General features: G+C 57.3%; 1 protein-coding gene across 3 annotated transcripts in view; it reads left to right on the top strand.

Annotated features, from left to right (window-relative positions):
- The window catches only part of NOTCH1 (notch receptor 1), a 44645-nt gene that overhangs the window by 2256 nt on the left and 19920 nt on the right, over window positions 1-22469 (top strand). For all 3 annotated transcript variants that reach the window (XM_055812841.1, XM_055812835.1, XM_055812845.1), the window contains exons 3-7: window positions 17290-17552; window positions 17910-18248; window positions 21555-21677; window positions 21852-22085; window positions 22229-22384. In XM_055812841.1, coding sequence (XP_055668816.1) covers window positions 17290-17552; window positions 17910-18248; window positions 21555-21677; window positions 21852-22085; window positions 22229-22384 — 1115 coding nt within the window. The remainder of the gene's footprint in view (window positions 1-17289; window positions 17553-17909; window positions 18249-21554; window positions 21678-21851; window positions 22086-22228; window positions 22385-22469) is intronic.

The following is a 22469-nucleotide window of genomic DNA, read 5'->3' as shown; positions in this document are numbered from 1 at the left end:
TTTGCTGGTGTTAACCTATGCAGACTGCCCTGCTGATGGAGCAGGAGGTAGGGCCAGCCCGCGGCACTCGTTGGACCGTCAGGCAGGGAGGGAAGCTGTCTGTCTCTCTGTCTGTCTTCCAGCTACTCCCTCCTGGCCCCGAAGCGTTGCCTTTCACTCCCTTGCACCCTGGCAGTTCGTGGTGCGGTGCCCCAGTATATCTCCAATAAACGTTCAAGAGAGGTTTCATGGTGTGGCTCTGGCCTCTGGAGCTGCCCCGTTGATGTCCGTGGGTCTGCGGGGCATCGCCCAGGGCGGGCAGGGGAGCAGGGCCACCTCCTCCCGCAGTCCTGCCAGCGCCGGTGCCAAGCTGCGGTCCAGCCCGGCGTTCCTGGCAGGACCTGGCACCCGGGCCGGAGCTTTCTCCAAGCCGATTGTGGGGAAACGGATGTGTAAAGCGTTGGGACTCTTTGAAGGACCAACCGACCCACCGCAGCGATGGCCGATTCACTCCAGGCTCCCAGGGAACAATAATCAAGAGAAATGAATAAGACTCCAGCTCCCTTTTAAAAACGATTCCATAAAAGAAATGTGAATGGGCAAGACTCTGTTTTCCGGCCAGATTTCCCCTCTGCCTGTTGAACGTGGCCTGAGCTGAGAGCGGGCGGGGAGACGTTCCCACCCACCCCAAATTTCCAAATAGGAAGTCCTCGGCGGAGGAACCTGAAGGCATTTCCAATCCCAACCTGTTGAATGGCAGTTTCCCTTGACAATGTGTGTTGCTTTTTTGCAAATCTGCCTGGGTGCCGTTACTCTGCCCAGTAGCCAGCCACCTCCCGCCCCCTTCTCCAAGCTGAGCCCCCCAACCCTTTGGTGCAAATAAATCAGCAAATCAATCAGGCACATGAGCAATTTAATGGACAAAGGCTGGGTCTCTTTGTGAGCCACTAATGAATGCACGCCACTTTTTTTTGCACAGAAGCCCTTACCAACGCTTGACGCTCTAAATCTTGTTTTCTTTCATTCAAAGAGCGACAGCTGGGATTCGGTCGAAATTCGGCAGCTATTGTTAAGGGAGGCAGATTAATGCTGTGTGACTAATCATGTATGGCTTCCCAGAATGCCCAACCCTCCACCCCCTCCCCAACCTTACACCCCTCCTTTTCCTTGTGGTCATTCTTCCCTTTTTTTCTTAAGTCTCTGCAACTCCTGATTTACTTTTCATGTGCAGATGGTGATGGAATCTAATTAGATCTGATGTGTGCGAGCTCTATATGGAGGAGAAGCCTCCAAAGTAGGCTTGGGATGGGCTTTTTTTAAGAGAAAAAGTTTAAAGAACTTGTTCTTTAAACTTGCTAGCTGTGAATAACCACCTCTCGCTTGGCTGCAGATGCTGGGATGGATTCACGAGTGTGTGCGAGTTATTTTTGCAGGAAACCAAAGTGTGTGTTCTCAGTGTGTTAAAGCGCTTGTCCCGTGCAGGGTATGCTCCGTGGGCGATCGGGGCAGATATCGGAGGTACTGCCAGACTGGAGGAGGTGCAGCTTTCTGAGGTATCTGAGAGCAGCTTGCAAAATCCTGGTTTTTTACTTGTTTGAATATCTCTTTACGAGGAGTTTTGCTTCCAAGCTTCTTAAACAAAGCAGAGCCAAGAACACAGATACCAGACGCAGAAAAGCTTGGCACTGCCCTTTGGCGCCTGCGTGAAATGCACCATTTTGGCTGCTGGCCACATCTCTGCTCGGCCTGGCACTTAACAAAGTTTGGCCATAAAGCCCCATTGTGCTGCCCCCACAAATCCAATTAGAAAGTGGAGTGAAATAAATAGCGTACGAGGGAGACGCTACTCCAGCGGACAAGCGTCCTGGCGTTTGTGGCAGGAGAGAGCTCGTTGGGTTACGTGAAGACGACTCTGATAACTCTGAAACCGAGTTATCGGCCCTGTTACGGAAAGGGAATCGCCGGTGCGAGGCGATGAGATTTCTCTGCCTTTATTATTTTACAGGGATAGTTTGTAAAACTCCAGGTGTCTTATCTTGTTTGTCCCTTTGCCAGGCAGTTCGGGGCACGCAGGGCTTTAATTGAATGGAGAGGACTGAGCATTTGATCGGCTGGAGGGCTCGCGACAGAAGCGGCCTAATTAAGCCGCCTTTGGAGCTGCTTTCCATCTTGGCAGGGGTAGCCAGGTCTTTCAGTGCTGGAGGAGCAGCCGCAGAGTTTGGCGCATCTTGCCCGGACCCCAGCTGGAGGCGCAGGGTGTTTCTGTCCCACGCACAGCGCTCAGACCAGATCCGGAGCTTTAGACGGTCCTGCCTGCAGATGATGGCTGCTGCGGTGCTTGACGTGTGGTTTCGTGGTGCTGGATAGCTGTGGCTTTCCAGAAAAAGCACTTGCCTTTGACTAAGGCATTTTCCCAGACAAAATGAGAAGGTTTTCCAAAAAGATCGTTTTGACTTCTAGTGATAGCTCCTAATTAGACTGTTGGACAACCGTAGTTTTGACTGGCATCCCTGCAAAGGAGTAGGGCTGATTTTAGGTTGCTGTGCCATGTGATGTTTATTCCCAGGACCTCCCTTGCTCTGCTAGTTAAAAGCAGATGGCATGAAAGAAGGCTGCGTTTCAAACGCCACTCCACCAGCCTCGTGCCATTCAAGTCAGAGGAGCTGCGCCTGGGTTGTCATACCCTCGCCCAGAGAAGCAGAAGAGATGGCAGAGGAAAAGAATAAGTTAAATTAATCGCTAGGCTTGCGCTGAAAAGGGGGAAAAGTCGGTTTGCTAAAGTACTTCCTCTGTTTATGAATCAGCGTGGCGTTGTAGTTCAGCTGGGGCGATGGCTCCGGAGTCGGTGCCTGTTGCCACCACCAGCTTCTACGGGCAGTGGGCCAGAAACATTGGAAGAAACGTTCAGAGGGGGGACTGTAGTGGGAAGAGATGGTTATTTTAACTCCAGACTCTTCCAGGAGACAACCAGGAAGACGAGAGGAGTGATCTGAGCCCTGCAGCTCTCTGTGCCCTTCAAGTTATTCAACTGCTCAGTCATTGTTATCTCATTGTAAAGGGCGGAAGTTTCCTTCTGGTTTGGTTTTTCTCATGTGCTTTAACCCAACGTTATTTCCATGAAATAATAACAAAGAAAAAATGCAGTCTCCATGCTGGAGAGGAAGAGGGTGGAGTGTTGAACAATCAACCAGAGGAAGCTCTTAAAGCAGTAGACGAGCGGTGATTCAGCCATGTTGAGAACTCTTGATGGCTCTTTCGAGTCTGATCTCATTCTCGGAAAGAACAAGGTGGAAATGGGTAAAAGGGTAGATTAAAAATACAAAAGCGTCACCTGTTGCAGATTCCAGTTGAAGAGAAACTTAGCTGAGAAGCCCAGCTGGTGAGGTCACTGGGACAGCAGCGGGATTTTTTAGCTCTTTGCTAGAAGAATCTCTGTTTACATCTCTCCTCTCTGCCAGGTGTCTTGATGGTTGTCAGTTGTCTCAGGTGGTCCCACGGACTCCTGCTTACTTGCCTTGGGATTTTATTGATTGGGCTGAGGGTTTTTGCTTGCTTTTTCTCATGGCTTGGATACTTGTGATGTCCAAAGGGTTGTACTACATTTGGACAGGGGCAAGTGTGGGTCATGTTCAAGAAGAAATATCTCAGTAGGTCCCTCAGCAGTACGTGTGGCACAGAGATGAGCAGGAGGGATGGCGTGGTGCGTGCCGAGATGAATTTGCTCAGAGGCTCCCCAGGATGCAGAGGGGATGGGGTATTCACAGCGGCCATCATCACCCGAGACCAGAGGGGCTATTCCTCGCCAGGTATTTGCAGCTGTTAAATGTGTGGTCCTGCGGTGCGATGCGGTGCATGGGGCTCCGTGGGCAGCTTCTGGAGGTCACTCGCTTTGACCTGTGGGGTACCTTTTACTCCACCAAAATCTCTTCCATCTCAACAAACTGACTCGCTGTCTTCCTACCTGCTGGAAGCCACGATATGTCAGTTTGTTCCAGCTAATACTGCATACCCTGCTCTCACCTCCAAGGCTGTTCCAGTTTATTGTATGTAGCACGAGGGAGACACGTATAAGTCACTGCAAGACCAAGCTATTCACCAATTAAGGGCTTGGATAACATAATCAGGGGGCAGTTAGCAAGTTTTAAAATAACATTGTTTGGAAATTAACCTGCTCTTTCCAGGCCTGGAGGTGTAGTGACCCTCGTTTTGCTCATGTTGGTAGGCGTCCCAAACGGTAACGGCATGTGTACATGAGTGGAATGTGAAATTTATAGAGCATCAGTGTGTTTAACGAGGGGGTAGCCTCGGGGTGCACTTACTGAGAGCTGGTAAGCTCTGTATCTGAATGGAGACTGGTTAACGTGTCGCCAAACTCCAGGTGAAGGTTTTAGACCATGTATTGAGGCTGTGGAGTGGAAGAACTTCTGGGATACAACTTAAACCCTCCTGGGAAAGCAGACCAGCAGTGGGGTCTCGGTTGAGTCCAGCCTCCTTCCCAGGGGCCAAAAAGGTGTTCAGGGTCTTGTCTGCTCTGCTCAGGGCTGCAGGTGCGTGTGGTTTCATGTCCAGCCATCCCTGAGGACTGCCTGGCTCCTGCTGCCGCCTGGGATGGGGCAGCACCGCAGGGCACTTGGGCTGCTCACTCACTGCTCCCCGAGCTGGCCTTGGGCTGACCTCCCGCAGCTCTTTGCTTGGGGGCCCAAGGTTAAAAAGACCATCAGGCCAGAGGTGTGATGGTTTGGGGTGATTCCAGATGCTTTCCAAATAGTGTTTTCATCTCATTACGTGCCCTTGGCACATGGCGCTGAGCCCCAGTGCCTGGAAGGATGGTGCTTCAGCCACCCAGCCCCGCAGCTGTGCCAAAATCCTGCCAGTCCCCGATGCTGCCTTGCTGCATGGTACCTTGGTGAGCCGGATTTGTTGCGGGGAGGACACATCCCAGCTTTCCCAGTCCATCTGTTCACAGAAGGGCTCCATCCTGTGGTGCTGGGCTCCTTCAGGTTGGCCTTGAGAGCTATCAGCAGCAGCAGGTTTGTGTTACCCCTGCTATCATGAGCACTGCTGGCCATGGGTGTTGTGCTGGGTGCTCACCAGCCCAGGGCTGTGCTCACGCTTTGGTCTGGGGTAAAACTGCAGCTACTCACATCAGCCAGAGATCTGGAATAAGCATAGAAACGTTGCTCTGGTGCTGAGTGGGGTGCTGCGCTTTTGCTTCTTGGGTATCTGAATGTGGAGGCATCCAGGAGCAGGAGCGGTGACGTGTGAGGGGCAGGGTCCTGCTTTGGCACTGCTGGCATCGGCAGGGTCTGACCAGGGCTGTAGCGCCAGGGCTCGGGGGGCTGAGGAAGCACCCTCTGGACATATTAGCACAACTCTCTTTGCACGTGTGGTGTTGGAAAGTCTTTGCAGCACTCCGCTAGATCTTACTGACACCAGGCTATGGCAGCTCCCATCCACCTGCTTGGAGACCCCAGGACAGTTAGAGATGCCCACCTGGGGACACCCCAGTCTTTACTTTTGACACCTGGATCTTGCTGGTGGAGCAGCTCAGGGTGCTTCCCGATGGTGTGACGGTGCCCATTCAGGCTTGCACACCTTTGGCTGGACTCTGCCTTCCTCGGTGCGCAGCAGCACCAAGACCTGTTGCAGTGCCCCAGTTTACAGCTCTAGTGCATGTCCAGCAGGTCAAGTCCCCCCCGTCACCTCCCCGTGTTGGCAGGTGCCCCATGGGCAGGGGTCTGCAGTACGGGATGGTGTTGAGGTTTCCACATATGTCAAGTGAGGTCTGCTGAGTGCCTCAGTTCCCCTTCTGTCTGCTGCTGTATCTGAACATCAAAACCTGTCTTGGTGCGAGAGGGAGGACACAGCCTGCTGGGCGCATCCTGGCTCGCGGTGACAGAGGTGCCCGTTGGTAAATGCGGTGCTCAGTGCTTGGGGTGCAGGATCAGGACCACAACTAAAGCCCACGTGATGGATTGGGGAGGGGGGAAGACATTGAACTGGGCCATGTGGGGACCTCTGCCTCAGAACAGAATATAATATTTTTAGTTCACGGCCGCTGATGCCCATGTCTGTGTCTGCCAAGGGCTGTTGGGAGCACGATGCCGGTGAGATGCGAGCGGTGCGCGCTCTGGTTGTGCTTCCCTCGCACAGCAGTAATTAATGTCTGCTTTAAGCTTGCACCCGTCATGTCCTCCCCTTCCCCCATGGCAGTCTGGAGTTAATATTGGAAAAGTCAGTTAAACAGTTAATGTTTAGGCCCTGGTTGTTAGGCTCTTGCACATTTCCAGCAAAGGGAGCGAAGTTGCATTTTAATGGGAAACTTTCACGCTCAGTCAAGTTGCAAAAATTTATTTGCGCAGTAGTCATTTTCTTTTAACAACTTTTCACCCTAATTCCCTTCCCCAAAATCTGAATTTAATGGTATTTATATGGGAAATGGATTTATTAAGTTTTAATGACGCTATAACGTTGCCCTTATTTATATAGAAGGGACACCCTGCAGGCAAGCAGCCTTGTGGTGGTGGGCTGGGTGCCGGGGGGAGCACCGCCGGGCTGGGAGCCTGTTGCTTTGGGCTCCATCTGAAGTTGGTGTAGCTGAGAGTGGTGGTGCCAGGCTGTGCAGGTTCAGTCCCAGGGCTGTGCAGGATCAGTCCTAGGCCACTGCAAGGGCTGATGCTGTAGGGCTGAGCTTCCTGTCCTGCTGCTGATTCCTCCTCATCCTCCTTTATGGCTCCTTGGAGCGATGTGACACTACCTGTGTCCACCACAACTGTCCCCAAGAGGAGCAATGAAAGGAGCCTTTGGCCCTGGGGGTCTTCACTTTGCCAGCTGCTCTGTCCCGTGTCCCCTGGCTGAGAGAGCTGGCGCTGGTGGGGTGATGGGGACCCCAAGTACCATGTGCTCCCTGCTGACATCGCTGCCTGGGGGGTGAGTGTGAGTGTGCCGTGGTTTATTTTAAGATGGAAATTACCCGCTGTCTATGAGCAGCCATGGAGGAGAGCATGTTCCCAGTGCTCCTGCCCCACCAGCGCGTCCTTGGGGGGGGGGATCAGAAGAAGACCCTCCCGAAGGCTCTCACGGCCAGGTAACCCATCGAATAGCTCCTCTTGGAGCAGGTGGAGGAATGTGGCTGTCGAGGGCAGGATGTGCAGTGCCACCAGCACCCACAGCCCATCGGCGGCCGGAGCCCAGTGCGCCGGCTTCGGGGTGGGCTGGGAGAGTGACCCCGGTGGGGAGCAGCCTGGGACAAGGCGGGGGGGGGGGGCTCTCCCCAGCCCCCAGCCCCTATTAAAATGTTAGACACAGACCCTCCAAGTCAAAAGGCAGGGCGACAGACGGCCCTTTCACAGGGCCTGCTGCTCCCCACAAAAGGGGGGTTTCCAGGGGAGGGGGGCAGGAATGCGGGCTGCGGCCGGAGGGCAGAGCCGCCACCATTGTCCCCGCTCCCTCAGCGAGGGCGTCATGTTGACACAGGGATTTCTGCCGGCAAAAGGTGTCGGAGGCAGAACCTTCCCTCCCTCTCTTGCCGTTTCCTTGGATAAACTCAGCAGCAACAGAAATCCCGGGATGCAGATCCCAGGAGCAGATAGATACCCGTCTGCTTGGAGGTGCTTTACGTCCCTCAGGCCATAGTATCCAAGGAGGCGAGGTTTTTGTTGCTAATAACTGTTTTGGGGAGCTTTGCTTGCGAAGAGAAACCAGCAGCTTCATGGCTGTGGCTGGGGGGAACTGGATCCATCACTGGCCATCTGTGCCCTCCCATCCTTTCACCAAAAAAGCCTCGGAGCAAATTGCTCTGGCTTTAGGGTTTGTGCTGCAGGGGCACCCATGTGCTCTGCAACCCCCCCCCCCCCCCCCTCCTGTTTATAAATATCGGAGCTAAATATAGCTTGTTTAAACTCTTGGTGGCTGTTCAGATCCTAATCTCAGGTTTTATGTTCAGGATTAGAAGAGGGGATGGTGGGGTCACGCGTGTCCCGGGTGGGAGTTTTCCATATTTGGCTCTCAGGCAGCACGGTGTGTAGCCAAAACTTCGTTTAAGGGGATAACGAAAAAAAAAATAAGAATTCATCGCTTAGGGAGGTGGTGACACCGGCACTGTGTGCATGTCAGAGCAAGGCAGCGTGGATTTGCCCTGCACAGGCAGCGGGTGTGGGCAGCACTGTGTCCAGAGCGGGTGGAAATGGGCACGTACCCTGAAAGGGACGGGGAAGGGAGGGTGGCCTCAGGAGGAGGAAATTCCACATCTCCCCCCAGTTCCAACTTTTCTTTCAGCTGGCTTAAAGGATAGAATGTTTTTAAAGGGAAAATGTTTACATCTGAAAAATCAAAGCAGGGAGCAGTTGCAGTGGGTGCTCTCAAACGCCACAGCTGCTGGGCAGCACTGCGGAGGGAGAGGAGAGCTGGGTAACAGCGGTTGGGCACCCCGGTCACCCTGGTCACCCGTGTGGGCACTTCTTGAGGACCTGCCTCAGGATGCTCGCCCCTGCCCGGCAAGGGGACACTGGGATCACTCGCCGGCTTCAGCCCAGGCCGTGTTCCCTAGGGAAGCACATCCTTCATGGTGGCCCCATAAATGGGCTCCTCCAAGAGAAGGTTGAGCAGGGACCGGGATGAGCAGAGAGGGCAGAGCTCGGCTCAGGGCAGCCCGCTCCCACGAACAATAGGGCTGTGCAGATTCATGCCGGCAGAGGATATAAAAAACATCAACTGGGGGAAAAAAAATCCATAGCAGCCATTGTTGAGGGTGGGAATGAAGCGAGTTTTGTCTTGGTCTCTTCCTTCGACATCTTTCATGTTTATTGTGAATGAAGCTCCATTGAAGGGCTGCTCCTTCCCAGGTAGCCGGTTACCACCCGGTGAATAGCCTGGCCACTTTGCTTAGTAATGGGATTATATTGTTTTTCATTACAATGGGAACTTTGATTCCCAAAATGTCCTGACTAATGTCTACTTAAGAAACAAAGCCATTTTTTTTCCCTCTCCCCATCGAACTGGTAGGAGGAACAGGGCTCTAGCACATTTTTCCCCACTCCTGTCCATGAGTACATCCAGCTTTCGGAATTCCTTTAGTTTCTCTCCAGATGAAAGTCTGGATCTTAAAATCTCAATTAGATGGCTTGGGCTAGGTCAAAAATGAAATGGAACGAACAAAAAAAAACCAAAAAACACATCAAAGACTTTGGAATTGCAGTTTGCTTTTTTTAATTAAACAAGACTGGAGATCTGCTCTTGCTTTATTAACCTGATGTCACTCGGAGTAACCTGCTGCTTTGCCAACCGCCCTCCCTGTGTGAAACTCTCTTTTTTTCCCAGGCTGGTGTCCCAGAGTGTTTAATAAAGCAGGTCCTGGATGGGACTTCATAAAAAAAACCACCAGTTTGGTTTAGCACTGGGTTTTGGTGCTGGGAGCCATGTTGCGGCTGCCGGAGGTGTTTGTGGGGCCGTGCTGGCGCCGGGGGAGCGCAGCAGGGCTGGTGGGAGCTCTGGGGTGTATCGCCCAGCCGGGGTGCCCGATGTGTGTGAGGGGGAGCTGGGCAGCTCTGCCTCTTCTGCCTTGGCTCTCCTGGGAGCCGTGGCAAAGCCTTTGGTTTCTTAACGGACGGCTGTGCCAGAAACCACAGAGCAAAGCTGCAGGTGAGGCGCGGTGAGCCTGGCTGTGCCCGCGGCTGGGAGGGGGCTCAAGCGGCCCCCACCAGCCTCAGGCGGGCAGGGCAGGAGGGAGCAGCCACAGCCCCACATACCCCAGGGAGCTCAGGGCAGCGTCCAAAATTGTTTCTCATCTCCCTGCACCCATCTCTCTTCTGCTGGCTCAAGGGGTGCCCTGCCACCCTGGGCAGGGTGGCAATGCCGGGGCAGGAGCTGAGCAGGACATGGGCTGAGACGCAGGGTGCTGAGTTCTGCTTTCCCAGCGGACCATTTCCCAGGCCTGTCTGCTTTCCCCTGGCTCCGGAGTGTTCTCCTGTGCTCATGGGGTACTTCTGGGGCAGGCTGATGCTGCGGGGAAGCCATCCTGTAGACAGTTGTGTGCACGTGCAGTCCCTGATGATGCTCCATGCAGGAGCACAGGAGGGGCTGGTGGGAAAGCAATGGATAAGGATGAATGGAATAAGGTGGAATGGAAGATGGAGTACGAAGCAAATCTCTCGGTGACATGGAGACGTATCCCTGAGCACCACCCCTTTCTCTGGTTGGATTGGAGCTGGGGGAGATCAGGATCCTCCGGGCTGGCACTGAGCAAGTGTGTCTTAGGGGGAAGGGTGTAACTCCAGGAGAAAGCTGGGGTGTTGCTTCCAGGCTGTGCCAGGCAGGAAGCCACTGGCACAACTGGAAAAGTGACTCTTGTGCGTGAATGCCTGATGGAAAGCGAGCTTAACGCCCGGGGTCTGCAGCTGCTGGGGTGGCACAGGTGGAGGTGTGAAGGCAGGCAGCTGTGGCTCCAAGGACGGCAGTTACCCCAGGGGCGTGCGGGGTGGGGGGTGGGGGGGGGTAGGGCCCTGTCTCCACTCTGTGGCTGGCAGCAGTGGCAGTGGTCACTTAGTGCAGCTGAGGGGGACTCTCCTGCTGGTTATTTCTTCTTCCCTCAGCTGTTGCCAGCAAACACGTGAAATCCGAGCGTCCTGCTCACGTTTGGCCACTTGCTTCGCTCCGCAGGGTCCGCACTGGTGCAGGCATCCGCTCGGTCCTGCAGTGTTTGCTGGTGCAGAGGGCTGTGTGGGTGTGGTGGTCTGTCGGTGGAGACCCTCTGCGCCACGCAGGGTCACGGTTGTGGTTGCTGAACCGCCTCTGTGCTGGGGTGGCTCTGCCGGGGGCTCTGGGGCACAGAGAGGATGGCTTGTCTGGGATGGCTGCTCCAGGCCATGGGTACCACCGGGCAGAAAGCAGCATTGCCACCAGCCCAGCCTGCGCCTGGGGATGGGTAGCGGGATGGGGCCAGCTCCCTGTGGCGGGGGAGACCCCACACCTGGTGCCTAGGTTCACTGCTGCCCTAGAGACAACAGGGACTCTCCTGGCTCCGTTAGTCTCAAGACCCCCAAAATGGGGCTTGAGTAAAGACCTGAGCCTCCCCTCCTCAGCTTTCCCACGGTGCTCATACCTTGGGGAAAACAAGCGTGGCCATTTATGCTTCCAGCAGATGAGGGTGAGGAAGAGGTTATGATAGCAGTGCAGATAAGAGGCAGCCTGGACACGGGGCCAGCGGTGGGGATGGGGCTCACTGCCAGCCCCCCCATCCCCTCCTGCGGCGTGGGTCTGCCCCCTGCCCTGCCATGTCTGGTGGCCATGCTCCAGCTTACACTTGGTTTTCATTTTGCTTGTGGTTTATTTTGTGCGTTTTAAGCTTTTGTTTGTGGTCTATTTTGTGCGTTTTAAGCCCGGGGTGGGTTTTACCTCCAGCCCTGCCAAGGTCTCAGCCCTTGGGAGGATGCGCTGGCGCCGGGCAGGAGAGCAATGGGTGTCATAAGTGTGGCTGTTCTCAGCTGTGGGGTGGTGCAGGCGCAGCCTCTGCTGAGCCCCCCAACATCCAGGGGATCCCCCATGCACCCAGCACCTCTGAAACACCCCCTGGCCCCTGGGCTGTGCTTGGGCAGAGCTGACACATCCCAAATTTGAACAAAGCCCCCATGCCGCCATGCAGGAGCCGTGCCGGGGTGGGCTGTGGGAGCTCCTGGGTGTCATCTGTGCCGGCCGTGGCAGATGGCAGCTTAGCACAGAAAGGAAAACATTAGTCTTGGGTCAGAGGTCACAGAAACATCTGCCTCGGGATGCTTTCAGTGCCCACATTGCTGCGGAGGGACAAAACCTGTTGCTGGTGGGTTGGAGGGAAGGCCTTGCGCACCGCAAGCAGGGAGGGAGCGAACAAAGGGCCGGCAGCGGGTGCAGAGCCGCACGCACAGAGCACCCAGTGCGGGACCTGAGGGCTGCTGGGGGCTGGGATGGGCACCCCAACTCTGCCGGCACTGCTCCATGCCGCAGCGCCCGGCCAAGCACGTGCGTAATGCAAAGCTGGGGCGGCGGCAGCAGCAGAGTTTGTTGGCACACTGATGTTCCTACGGCTCATTCATGCTTTTGATTATATGATCTGCCGAGCTTTTCTGGATCCTTGCTGAAATAACTGCAGTGCTGGGCCGTTGTTTGTAACTCGTTAAGGATGTGCAGCAGACACAACAAATGCACGTGCCCACGCTGAGCAGATCCAGATTTGGCCCGGGCTCGGCGCTGGGAACGGGGTGGGAATTCAGGGCCACTGTTCCCATTCCCAGGCTGTCCCCCGGGACTCACAGTCTGACCTTGGACAAGGCCTTCTCCGTCACCCTTCACATCGCCCATGAATCGTGCTGGAGATTTATGGGTTGGGAGCGTGGTGCATTATTAATTGTGCCTCCCCCCTCGCAGCAGTTTGTGCTCCAGGCGTGGGTGCTCGCTTGGGGCCAGCGTGGGGGGGGTGGGTGGAAGATGCGTTGCAGCCTGATGTGGGAATCCAGCCCCCAGCCTCTGCCTGACCCCCCCAGAACAAAAAGCCACTGGGATGGATGGCAGCCCCAGATGCTCAGGGGATGTAAATCAGCATGTTCACACCTGCGAGGAGCACATGCAGCATCCCCATCCGCAGGGATGGGGACCAGCTGCCGCATCGCTGTCCCCTGTCCTGCCTGGTGCTTTGGTGACAGCCCCAGTCCCTTGGTTAGGTCACATAAAAAATATCCTGGAAGTGAGAAGTTGTGAGACTGTCTGCCCAGGCTTGCTCCTTACATTGGCACGGTGCTGGGAGAGGGAGCATCGTGCATTGGAGCGGGGCTCGGCCATCACCGGGGTTGGGATGTCGTCACCCTCTGTCACCATTTGAAACGGTGGGGTGGGTCGTGGCAGGAGTGTTTGCTGCCTCTTCAGCAGCTTAATGAGTTGACAGAAACGGTTCTCAGCTGCATGCTCCGGGGAGGGAGAGGCACCGGTATTTTTAGCCATTCCTGCCTGGGTCGGGAACGAAGCGTACATTGTGGCGTGGGGCTGGGAGCGTGGCCATGCTGGCCTCTCTGGAGATTTCTTGAAGCCTCCTCAGGACCCCAGGGAGCTCAGCTGCCTTTCACTGCCTCAAAGTTGCTTTCTAATGGCCCTTCTGAGCTGTTCTGATCCTGGAGCACCCGCCCTGTCCTCTGCCAACACATATATCTATAATTAAAGTGTAGCTTTAATGTCTCTTATGCTAATTTCCATAAGCTGCTTGGGGTTTGGTTGGGTAGTCCTTGCTTGGGAAATGCCAAAGGAAAAACCACAGGGTGATCTTCACCCTGCTGAGCCTGCGGGGACGTCGCATCCTCCGTGTCTGCTCACCTGGGAGCTGTGACACCACCACCCGCCGGTATGTTTTTTACAGAAAATAAAGCTTAGCTCCCTGGGCTGAACTTTGGGAGAGCTTTTTAGCCCCTGGAGAAGTAGGTGGATGCATGATGAAGCTGCAGCACAGCTGGGAGCTGAACTTGGTTCTGCTGAATCCAGCCTTTCCAGACCTGGGAGAGCTGAAAAATAACTACATCTTGGGCTGGCCTTATTCTTCACCTGGTTTTTGATCTCTTGCTTTGCATGCAAGGCTTGTCTCCAGGCTTTCCTCTGCAGCCAGGGCTATAAAGCTGTTGCGGTTGTTGAGCTTTTAAATGCGGCTCCAGAGTCTCCGGCTGCGAGTGAGCCGTGGGACCCACACGGGGAGGTAACAGCAGGATTCATCCCGTGGCTTTGGTCCGCAGCCACGCTCTCCCCTGCCCTGTCTCAGACTTGTTGTTGCAAACCTGGTCAGAAATAGCATCGTTTCTGTGCAGAAGCATCTACAGATGATGAAGCTGCTGGGTGCAAGACAGCCCGTAGGCATGTCCCAGGTGCTGCTGTGTGCAAGTGGAGGAGCATCCAGTGTCCTCATTCCATGCTCTCGCTGAGTGACGATATCACTATCATGACAGTGATATCTGGGCCATCAGAGACCTTTTGTTCTGAAACCTTGATAAGAAACTGAAATGGCTTAGAAAACTGTGGAAGGATTTGAGAGGGCTCCCCGCACTGGGAGTTGGTGCTGTGTGTGCCATGGGTATGCCAGGGCTGGACTGGGTATGCCAGTGCTGTCCCCGTCCCTGCCACAGTTGCGGTTGTGGTTCAGGAGTCACCAGACCTCCACCGTGGGTCTGTGTTGCACAGCCCCACTCTGTGCGATGCAAACTCTTCCATGGGTTACAGTAGTGGCTACTGGATTTTAAGGGTGCCTGTGTCGTATTGCTTTTTTTCTGGAAAATTGGATCACTAGCACTTCTCTGTGGCTGGAAATACCCACCTTGCAGGGAGGGGAAATGTGATGCATGAGCGTACCGTACCCTGGTCGTATCCTGGTCCCACCTGCCGTGTGTGTCCATCACTCAGCTCAGCCCCTTCTGGCCTGGGCAGACCTGTGCCAAGCCCTTTCCTGTGTCTGCCGCACCCTCCTCTCTTCTCGAGCTGATTGCATCCATAAACCAGCTCTTAAAACAAACAAATAGAAAGCTATTTAAAACAAATCTGCAAACTCCATGAAACTTGAGGGATTTCCTGAAGCAAAAGCCTGGAAAGCACCAGGGCAGAGCAGCTGGGCATAGGGCAGCCCCCAGCCCAGGCACTGCCAATGGCCCCGGCCCCCTTTGCGCCTTCGGGCAGGGGCTCAGGGGAGTTTCTCCAGTCACTAATTAACCTCCTGGCTAATAACCATGCCCAGGCTCGGGCTGAGCTTCCCATCCGTGAGCTCAAACCACCACTTGCCTGCACTGAAATTGGAAACGGTCCGAAAACTTAATTGGGTGGGAGGGCTTTCGGCTCTGCGCCCCTCGCACTGGCCTCATTTAAGCTCTGTGGTGCAGGACCCCCAATCCCAGCAGCAGCCGCACTGCCTGCCCGGCTCGGCCAGGGATGCAGAGCATCGCCTCCAGGTCCCGGCTGCCCACGGTGGCACCGCCGCAAACCAAAGCCAGTGCCGTGCTGGTTCCCACGTGCTCAGCGATTCCCGCGCATTCTCTGGGGCTCTTTGTCCATCATCATTTTTTTTTAAATTATTATTCTTATTCCTTTTTTTTTTTTTTTTTTTTCTCCCCTTGGAGAACCTCGTGACGCTTCCCTGTCCGCCAGCCGCCGCGAGGGCCTGGCGGATTGTTTTAAGAAAAAAAGCGTGTGTGGTGCGGCGAGGCGGGGGAGAGCGGTGCTTTTACCAGATGACTGCACACTTGAGCGGTTCGCCGGCGGCGTGCCTGTGCCGGCCGCCTGGCCCCGCACAATGGCCCCTCTCAGGCGGCCGCGGCCCCAGCCCTTGCATTGCCCGCGCGGCCGTGGCGCAGCCACCCAGAAGCGCCGTCGCCCCGTGGCCATGGCGCCCTGGGCTCGGAGCCGCCGTCGAGCCGGGCATCGCATCGGCCGCCGGCAGCTGCTCTGCCTCATTAGGATGCACACCTGCTCCCCGCCGCCCTTTGTGTGCCGAGCAGATGCCCTGATTTATTATTATACACATTTTCTTTTTCATTTGGCCTGGATAATGCCGTCTCATTAACTCAAAATGTCTCTGAATCCTGACAAATTCTCACACAATCCCCAACAATGAAATCAGAATTGGGTTAAAAAAAAAAAAAAAAAAAAAAGTAGGGGAAAAAGAGAGGGGGAGCAGGGCCAGAACGCGGTCCTGCCGCCAGCGTGGCGCGGCAAAGCGCGGCAGCTCCGGGTTAGGGCTGGCTGAGGGCGGGGGGTTGCTGGCTGTGCTTCCCTGGAGGAGCCCCACGTTCTTGTTTTGGGGTTTGCAGGTGAGTGCTCTGCTCTACAGCCTTGGGGTTGCAGCGTTCCCTGGCCCAGTGCACCCCAGGGGTCTGCCTGCCACAGGAGCCTTGGATGCCACGCACGAGGCTTGGGGACACAAGGTCCTGCTAGCTTGGGTGGCGATGGGTGTGGGCACGTGGGTACCCTGAGCTCTCTGACCTGCCAAAGCACAGCGGGCACCACAGTCCCCCTGTGCCCAGGTCCATCACCTCCAGCAGTGACTGCCTTATCCCAAGCTCACGGCAACACATGCAGCCGACCCCAGGTTTATTTCTGCTCTCAGGGTCTCTGATAGCAGCCAGCAGCCCGGCAGCAGCTGAGCGTGGCATGCCCTGCTCTGCTGCGGTGGCATTGCCATCGCGGTGTGGGACAGCAGCGTGCTGGTGGCGTCTCACTCCTCCCGTGCCCTTCTCACAATGGCCGCTCGGCACAGCGCGGCCAGGGTGGTGGCCTTTGGAGGTGGTGTAATGTGAGCAGAGCTGCTAGGGGACAAGACGCGTGGCACCTCGTGTTGCAGACATGCTAAAAGAGAAGCCGTGCAGGAGGGTTTGCGCTGGGGAGATGCTGAAGGGCCTCATCCCTGGGATATTCTCTTGATGTCAGGTGCCCTTGGTCTCTCTGTGCACAGCTTTGCTCTGTCCTCCCTTTCCTGGGGGGCGTCTCCCCAGTCCGTGGGGTCCTTTGCCGGCCCTGCATCCTGCCCAGCCTCGCTGGGATGACTGGTGGGATTTGCCCTTGGGGCATGTCCCCATCACCTGCCCCGTTCCTGCAGCAGGCAGTTGTTCCAGCCCTGTTGGCCAACGGTGACAGATGGTTGAGCTGGTGGCCGCATCGGGGGGCCTTTTCTCAGGGCCCCCCCACAGAGGGACATGGCAGCCGGGGCTGCTCAGCCCTTCTTGTGCAGGGTTTGGCTTTGGGGAAGATCTCAGCCGGCTGCGGGGAGCAGGAATGTGTCCCACCTGCTACCAGCCAACACCGAGCCCATGTTTGAGTGATTTCTGAGGATGGAGGAGGATTAGAAGTTGCCCTGGTGGAGAAGGGAATCCAGCGCCGGGAGGGACGGGCAGGAGCACAGGGCTGTCCCCGTGCTGCTTGGCCCTGGGGTTTCTGTTCCCTGGGGGTCTGTAGGTGCCCTGGGTTGGGTACAGGTTTGGGGGTGCTCCTGGCTCCTTGTGCCTTGGTTTCCTTTCCAGCGATGGGGAGGGTGGGCCCACAAAAAGCACATTGCGATGAGAAGCAGGACGTCAGCGCTGGAGGCTGCGGTTTTGCAAGTCAGTGCAGGCCCCTCGATGGGGGACGCCTTTGTTCCCGGCACCTCTTTCATCTTCCTCTTCTCAGCCCAGAGCGGCCAGGGCAGAGCCTTGCAATTGTCAAACCTGACATGCCGAGATGTGGTGTGGGGCTGGGCCTGGGGAGGTGTTCCTGGAGCCGGTCCCTGGGGCGTCCGGGTGTCCCCGCGGGGCTGATCCCACTGACGGCGTGTCTCGCCCCTGCCAGGTGTAGCAATGCCTACATGGGCGAGCGGTGCCAGCTGTCCAACCCCTGCCTGAGCTCCCCCTGCAAGAACGCCGGCACCTGCACCGCGGTGGTGCACGGCAGCACTGTGGACTACACCTGCGCCTGCCGCCTGGGCTTCACCGACGAGCTCTGCCTGACGCCCCGTGACAACGTCTGCCTCAGCAACCCCTGCCGCAACGGGGGGACCTGCGACCTGCTGACGCTCAGCGAGTACAAGTGCCGCTGCCCACCGGGGTGGTCAGGTGAGCTGGTGCCGCTGCACAGTGTGGGGACGCGGTGACCTGGCCGGGAGGCATATGCTCCTGGAAAACCCCTGTGGATGGAGAAGGGTGCTGCCTGTGATTGCAGCTTCCTCCGGTGCTGGGGGAGCGATGGGGTCTGCAAACCCATGTTGGGGCTTGGGGGGGGGGTCCCTGGCTGGGTGAGCTGCGAACCTCCTGCATGCGTGAGGATTTTCCGGGGGCAGAGGTGGGGGGAGTTAGTTGTGATCGCTGTGAACACAGTCCCAGAGCTGGGTCTGCACCCCAGCGCAAGGATCGCTCCCACCAAGAGCCTGAGCTGCAGTTCGCATCCTCATCCTCCCTCCCTGCCCTCCCCAGGCAAAACCTGCCAGCAGGCCGACCCCTGTGCCTCCAACCCCTGCGCCAACGGGGGCCAGTGTGTCCCCTTCGAAGCCCACTACATCTGCCGGTGCACCGCCGGCTTCCACGGGGCCAACTGCAAGCAGGACATCAACGAGTGCAACATCTCACCGCCCGTCTGCAAGAACGGTGGGAGCTGCACCAACGAGGTGGGCACCTACCAGTGCTCCTGCAAGCCAGCATACACTGGGCAGAACTGTGAGCATCTCTACGTACCCTGCAACCCCTCGCCCTGCCAGAACGGGGGGACGTGCCGCCAGATCGGAGACACCACCTATGACTGCACATGCCTGCCAGGTAGAGGCTGCCTCCGAGGGGGGGACAGGGCCAGGGGACCCTCTTGCAGCCTCTTTGCCCTCCATAAACAAGGAGTGCTCTATCTTTCCTTGGGTGATGGCTCTGGGGGGGGGGACAAAATCGAGGGGCTGTGGGCTCACTGTGCCATGTGCATTTAGGAAGACGTTGGGCAGCAATGCCCGAAGATGAGAGGTCATCTGGGGGCTTTTTATACTTGGTGATTCACCAAAATAGCTCTTCCAAAACAACTGTTTCAGCAGAGGCCCCTGTGCGGATGCTCATATTCCAGAATAAGAGTGCCTTTTTCCGCTTTAGCTTAATCCACTTCCAGAATGGAATAATTAGCCCGGAATAGCTGTTTTGGAAAGTTTCCGAGTGTGAATGGAGTTGGGGAAGGGAGACCCTCTCCATGCTCGCTGCTGCTCCCTCCGGCAAGCGCTGGAGCAGCCCAGCCAAAGCCCAGCGGCTGAAATGAAGGGTTCTTGCAGGAGGGGGCCCGCTGGGGGCTGTCCCAGGAGCTCAGCACCTTGCAAGGGAGCTTGCACCCTGCATGCCGGAGGAAAGAAAAGCTGCTGCGAAAGGGGCCCCTGACCCCGGCAAGCCCTTTCGGTTCTGCCCTGGGGCAGCAGTCTGCAGTGCGGTCGGGGCAGGGAGCGGAAGGGGCTGTGTGTTCCCCCCCACGGCCCCGTGACAGCTGGAGAAATGAAATAGTGGAATTTTCTGCCGGCGGGTGGCACAGCCCAGAGCCCCAGTGCAGCCCCATGGTCAGACCAGGCTGTGCTTGCCAGGGGGCAAGTGCCATTTCTCACCCGGGCCAGCCACGCCGGCCGGCTGCGGCAGACGCGGGGGGGGCGCATCCACCCTCTGCCTTGGAAGGAAGCTGTGGGCAGGGCTGAGCTGCCTGAGAAGTCTCTTGTGGGGCTGCTTTGATCTCCTCTGGTTGCCTATAGCCCCGCTGGGGCAATACAAGGGGTAGGCGGCTTCTCTGCTGTGTGCCCTGGGCAGTGCTGGGCATTACTGCGGGGAGCCCCCGCCTCCCTCTGCGGCAGCTCCTGCCCCACCGCCACTGGGGATGTGGCATTGGGGTGGGAATGGGGTCTCTCAGGTGGCACAGATGTACCCGCATCCTGCTGGCAGCCCTGCCCGGTGCTGGGGGAAGAGGCGTGATCCCCACAGGGCAGCACGAGGGATCTCGTCTTGATCTCTGACACAGGCTCAGAGGTTCAATCCCCTTCCCAAAGCTTTTGGCTGCAGTAACTCAGGAGACTCGTTAACCATCCAAAATACATAGGGCCCTGCAGGATCTCCTGCTTCCCCTCCACGCCTGCTCACCCAGGCTGGAGCAAAGCTCCTGTCTTTAGGGGCAGCAAGGCGTCGGGGCTGACCAGGCGAGCAGTGCCGGGGAAGGAAGCCTTTCCTTCTGGGATGAGCCAGTGCCACCGGGAGCTCCCAGGGGCGATGCTCTGCGGGAGCAGCTCCAAGCCCTGGCCCGGCAGAGCAGCATTGCCACAGGGATGGGCAGGTGGAGGGGGCAGGAGGAGCGGTGCTGGCCCTGCCCTGCCGTTCTGCTGACGAGGCACTTTCTCCGGAGCAGCCCAGGCGTCGGGCATGTCGGGGTGAGGCATGGCCCTCGGGGAGCATCCCTGCTGCAGTGGGGATCGCTACTTTTCACGCCCAGCTGCAGCTTCGTGGGCCGCTTCTAGATTTGCATGCTGCACGAGCTGGTTTGCCTCCTGTGGGGTGGTGCAGCACAGCCCCTGCTCCGGAGGGGACAGGGGAGGGGACAGGGGGCTTGCTCGGCACCTCTGCCATCCCACGTGGCTTGGTGCAGGAGCTGCATTGGCTTGGGTGGAGGCCGGAGGGACTGGAGGCTGTTTCTCATGATAAGAGGGTGATTGATACGCTGGTATGCAGCACAGCAAACCTGAAACAATGTCCCCTTTTCATTCCCGGAGAGGCCTGGCCATACCGGGTTTCTTCAAGTTAAACTAATCTGGGCTGTTTTATCATGCCATCGCTATAGAATGTAACCCTGAGTTTAAAGTAATTGCAGTACTAATTACTCATTCCTCATTCGGATGGTTCAAAATGAGTTAATCCTGGTGTCTAGGACATTGCCAGTTATTGCTGTTCAGTTTCAGCCCAGCTGCTTAAAACCGAGGTGCAAATCAACATTATCTGCTTTGGACTCCTACCAGGAATCGCAAATAACTGTTGCAGCTCCTCGTGCAATGGGGCTGAGGCTGTGGGGGAGAGGAAAACACGGCCTTTCGGAGAGAGCAAGGGGGAAACCCCCAGCTGGGACAGGGTCTGGGGTCCCACAGGGGCTGAGCCTGGGCACACGGTCCCTTCCCCGTGGAGGCGGAGGTGATGCAGTGAGCTGCCCGCACAGGGGAGCAGCCCGATTTGGGCGTGCAGGATGCCTTGGGGAGTTTGGGGAGCTGCAGGGGCATGCCGGCACCGCGGGGAGCTGCCACGGGCTGGCATTGCTGTCCCGACCCTGTGTGTCTGGGTGGGCTGGGAATCCTGACGGCGCCTGGTTGGGGCTTTGGGGGTCTTCGGTAAATGCAGCACTTAACCCAAGTGGCAGCTGGAGGGGGACGGGACAGCTTGGCAGATGCTCTGAGATGGGCCTGGGTGTTTCATTTCTGCTGCAGAGGCCGTGGGGAGAGGCCCGGGGGCAGCGTGGTTTCTGTGTGTGCCATGCTGTCGGGTGGAGGTGATAACATAAACCCCGGCAGCCGGGCTCACCGCGAGAGAGGTGGGCTGGGATTAGCGCCGCGTGGGCGGTGGTTCACCCTGCCAGGGACATGGATCCCCCTCCGGGCCAAGCGCTGCTGCTGAGGCTCTTTAGATGTGAAATTAAAAGCCGGTGATTCAGCACCGGGTGCCGCAAGCCTTCGTGGGAGCAGCCCCAGTTCATCCCAGCTTTCCGTGGAGCCGGATCCTCCACCGCCCGAGGCAAGCGTCTCCGGAGCCGGGGGCTTTGGCAGGCAAGCCCTGTGCTGGGGACGCCCCGTCTGCCCTGTGCGGAGGAAGATGCTGCTGCTTGCCAGGCTCCGGTGATGGTGTCCTGGCAGGGAAACCTGCATGGCAGAACCAAGCCCCAGCAGACGCGGGACGGGGCTGGGGATGAAACCAGGCGGCTGGCTTCAAAGCTGGGCTGGGAGCACCTGGTACACGCTCGGCAGCCAGTAACGAGCAACCTGCCATCGGCAGGGGGGGGGGGGGTGGGGGGTGAGGGGCTGAGGCAGTGGCATGGCCGATTGGTGGGCTGGCATCACGGCAGATGTCTCCTCTGCACAGGGTTCACGGGCCAGAACTGTGAGGAGAACATCAATGACTGTCCAGGCAACAACTGCAAGAATGGGGGCACCTGCGTGGACGGTGTCAACACCTACAACTGCCAGTGCCCACCCGAGTGGACAGGTAACACTGCTGCTGGCGGTGAGGGTGGCACAGGACTGGGCTGGAAGGACGAATCCTGCCCCAGGGAACACTGGGGACCAGATGGGGAGAGCTGTCCTGCTTCACAGCAATGCTCGTGGAGCCTGTGGGAGCTGGGCAGTGCCGGACTCATGCGTGTGCCCTGTCCCCTGGCAGGTCAGTACTGCACCGAGGATGTGGATGAGTGCCAGCTGATGCCCAATGCCTGCCAGAATGGGGGCACCTGCCATAACAACCATGGCGGCTACAACTGCGTCTGCGTCAATGGCTGGACAGGGGAGGACTGCAGCGAGAACATCGATGACTGTGCCATGGCTGCCTGCTTCCACGGGGCCACCTGCCACGACCGGGTAGCCTCCTTCTACTGCGAGTGTCCCCACGGCCGCACAGGTGAGGCCCCGTCCCATCTTGCCCCCTGCTCGCGGTGCAGGGTGGCAGCTCCCCGCATGTCCCCTGGCTCCTAGCTTAGGTCTTGGTGCGTGATGACTTGTGCGCCCATCACCCTTGACATACGCCTGCCTTTTGCCACCCAGGTTTGCTGTGCCACCTCGATGACGCCTGCATCAGCAACCCCTGCAACGAGGGCTCCAACTGCGACACCAACCCTGTCAATGGCAAAGCCATCTGCACGTGTCCTTCGGGGTACATGGGGCCAGCCTGCAACCAGGACGTGGACGAGTGCTCGCTGGGTGAGCACCGGGGCTGAGCTGTGCGGGCAGCAGAGGAGAAGCTGGGAAGAGTGCCGGTGCCACCGGGAGCTCACATACATCTGGG

The sequence above is a fragment of the Falco peregrinus genome, chromosome 1, assembly GCF_023634155.1.
Source record: "Falco peregrinus isolate bFalPer1 chromosome 1, bFalPer1.pri, whole genome shotgun sequence".
In the NCBI taxonomy this organism is placed as follows: Eukaryota; Metazoa; Chordata; class Aves; order Falconiformes; family Falconidae; genus Falco; species Falco peregrinus.
This window is presented reverse-complemented; position numbering and strand designations above follow the sequence as displayed.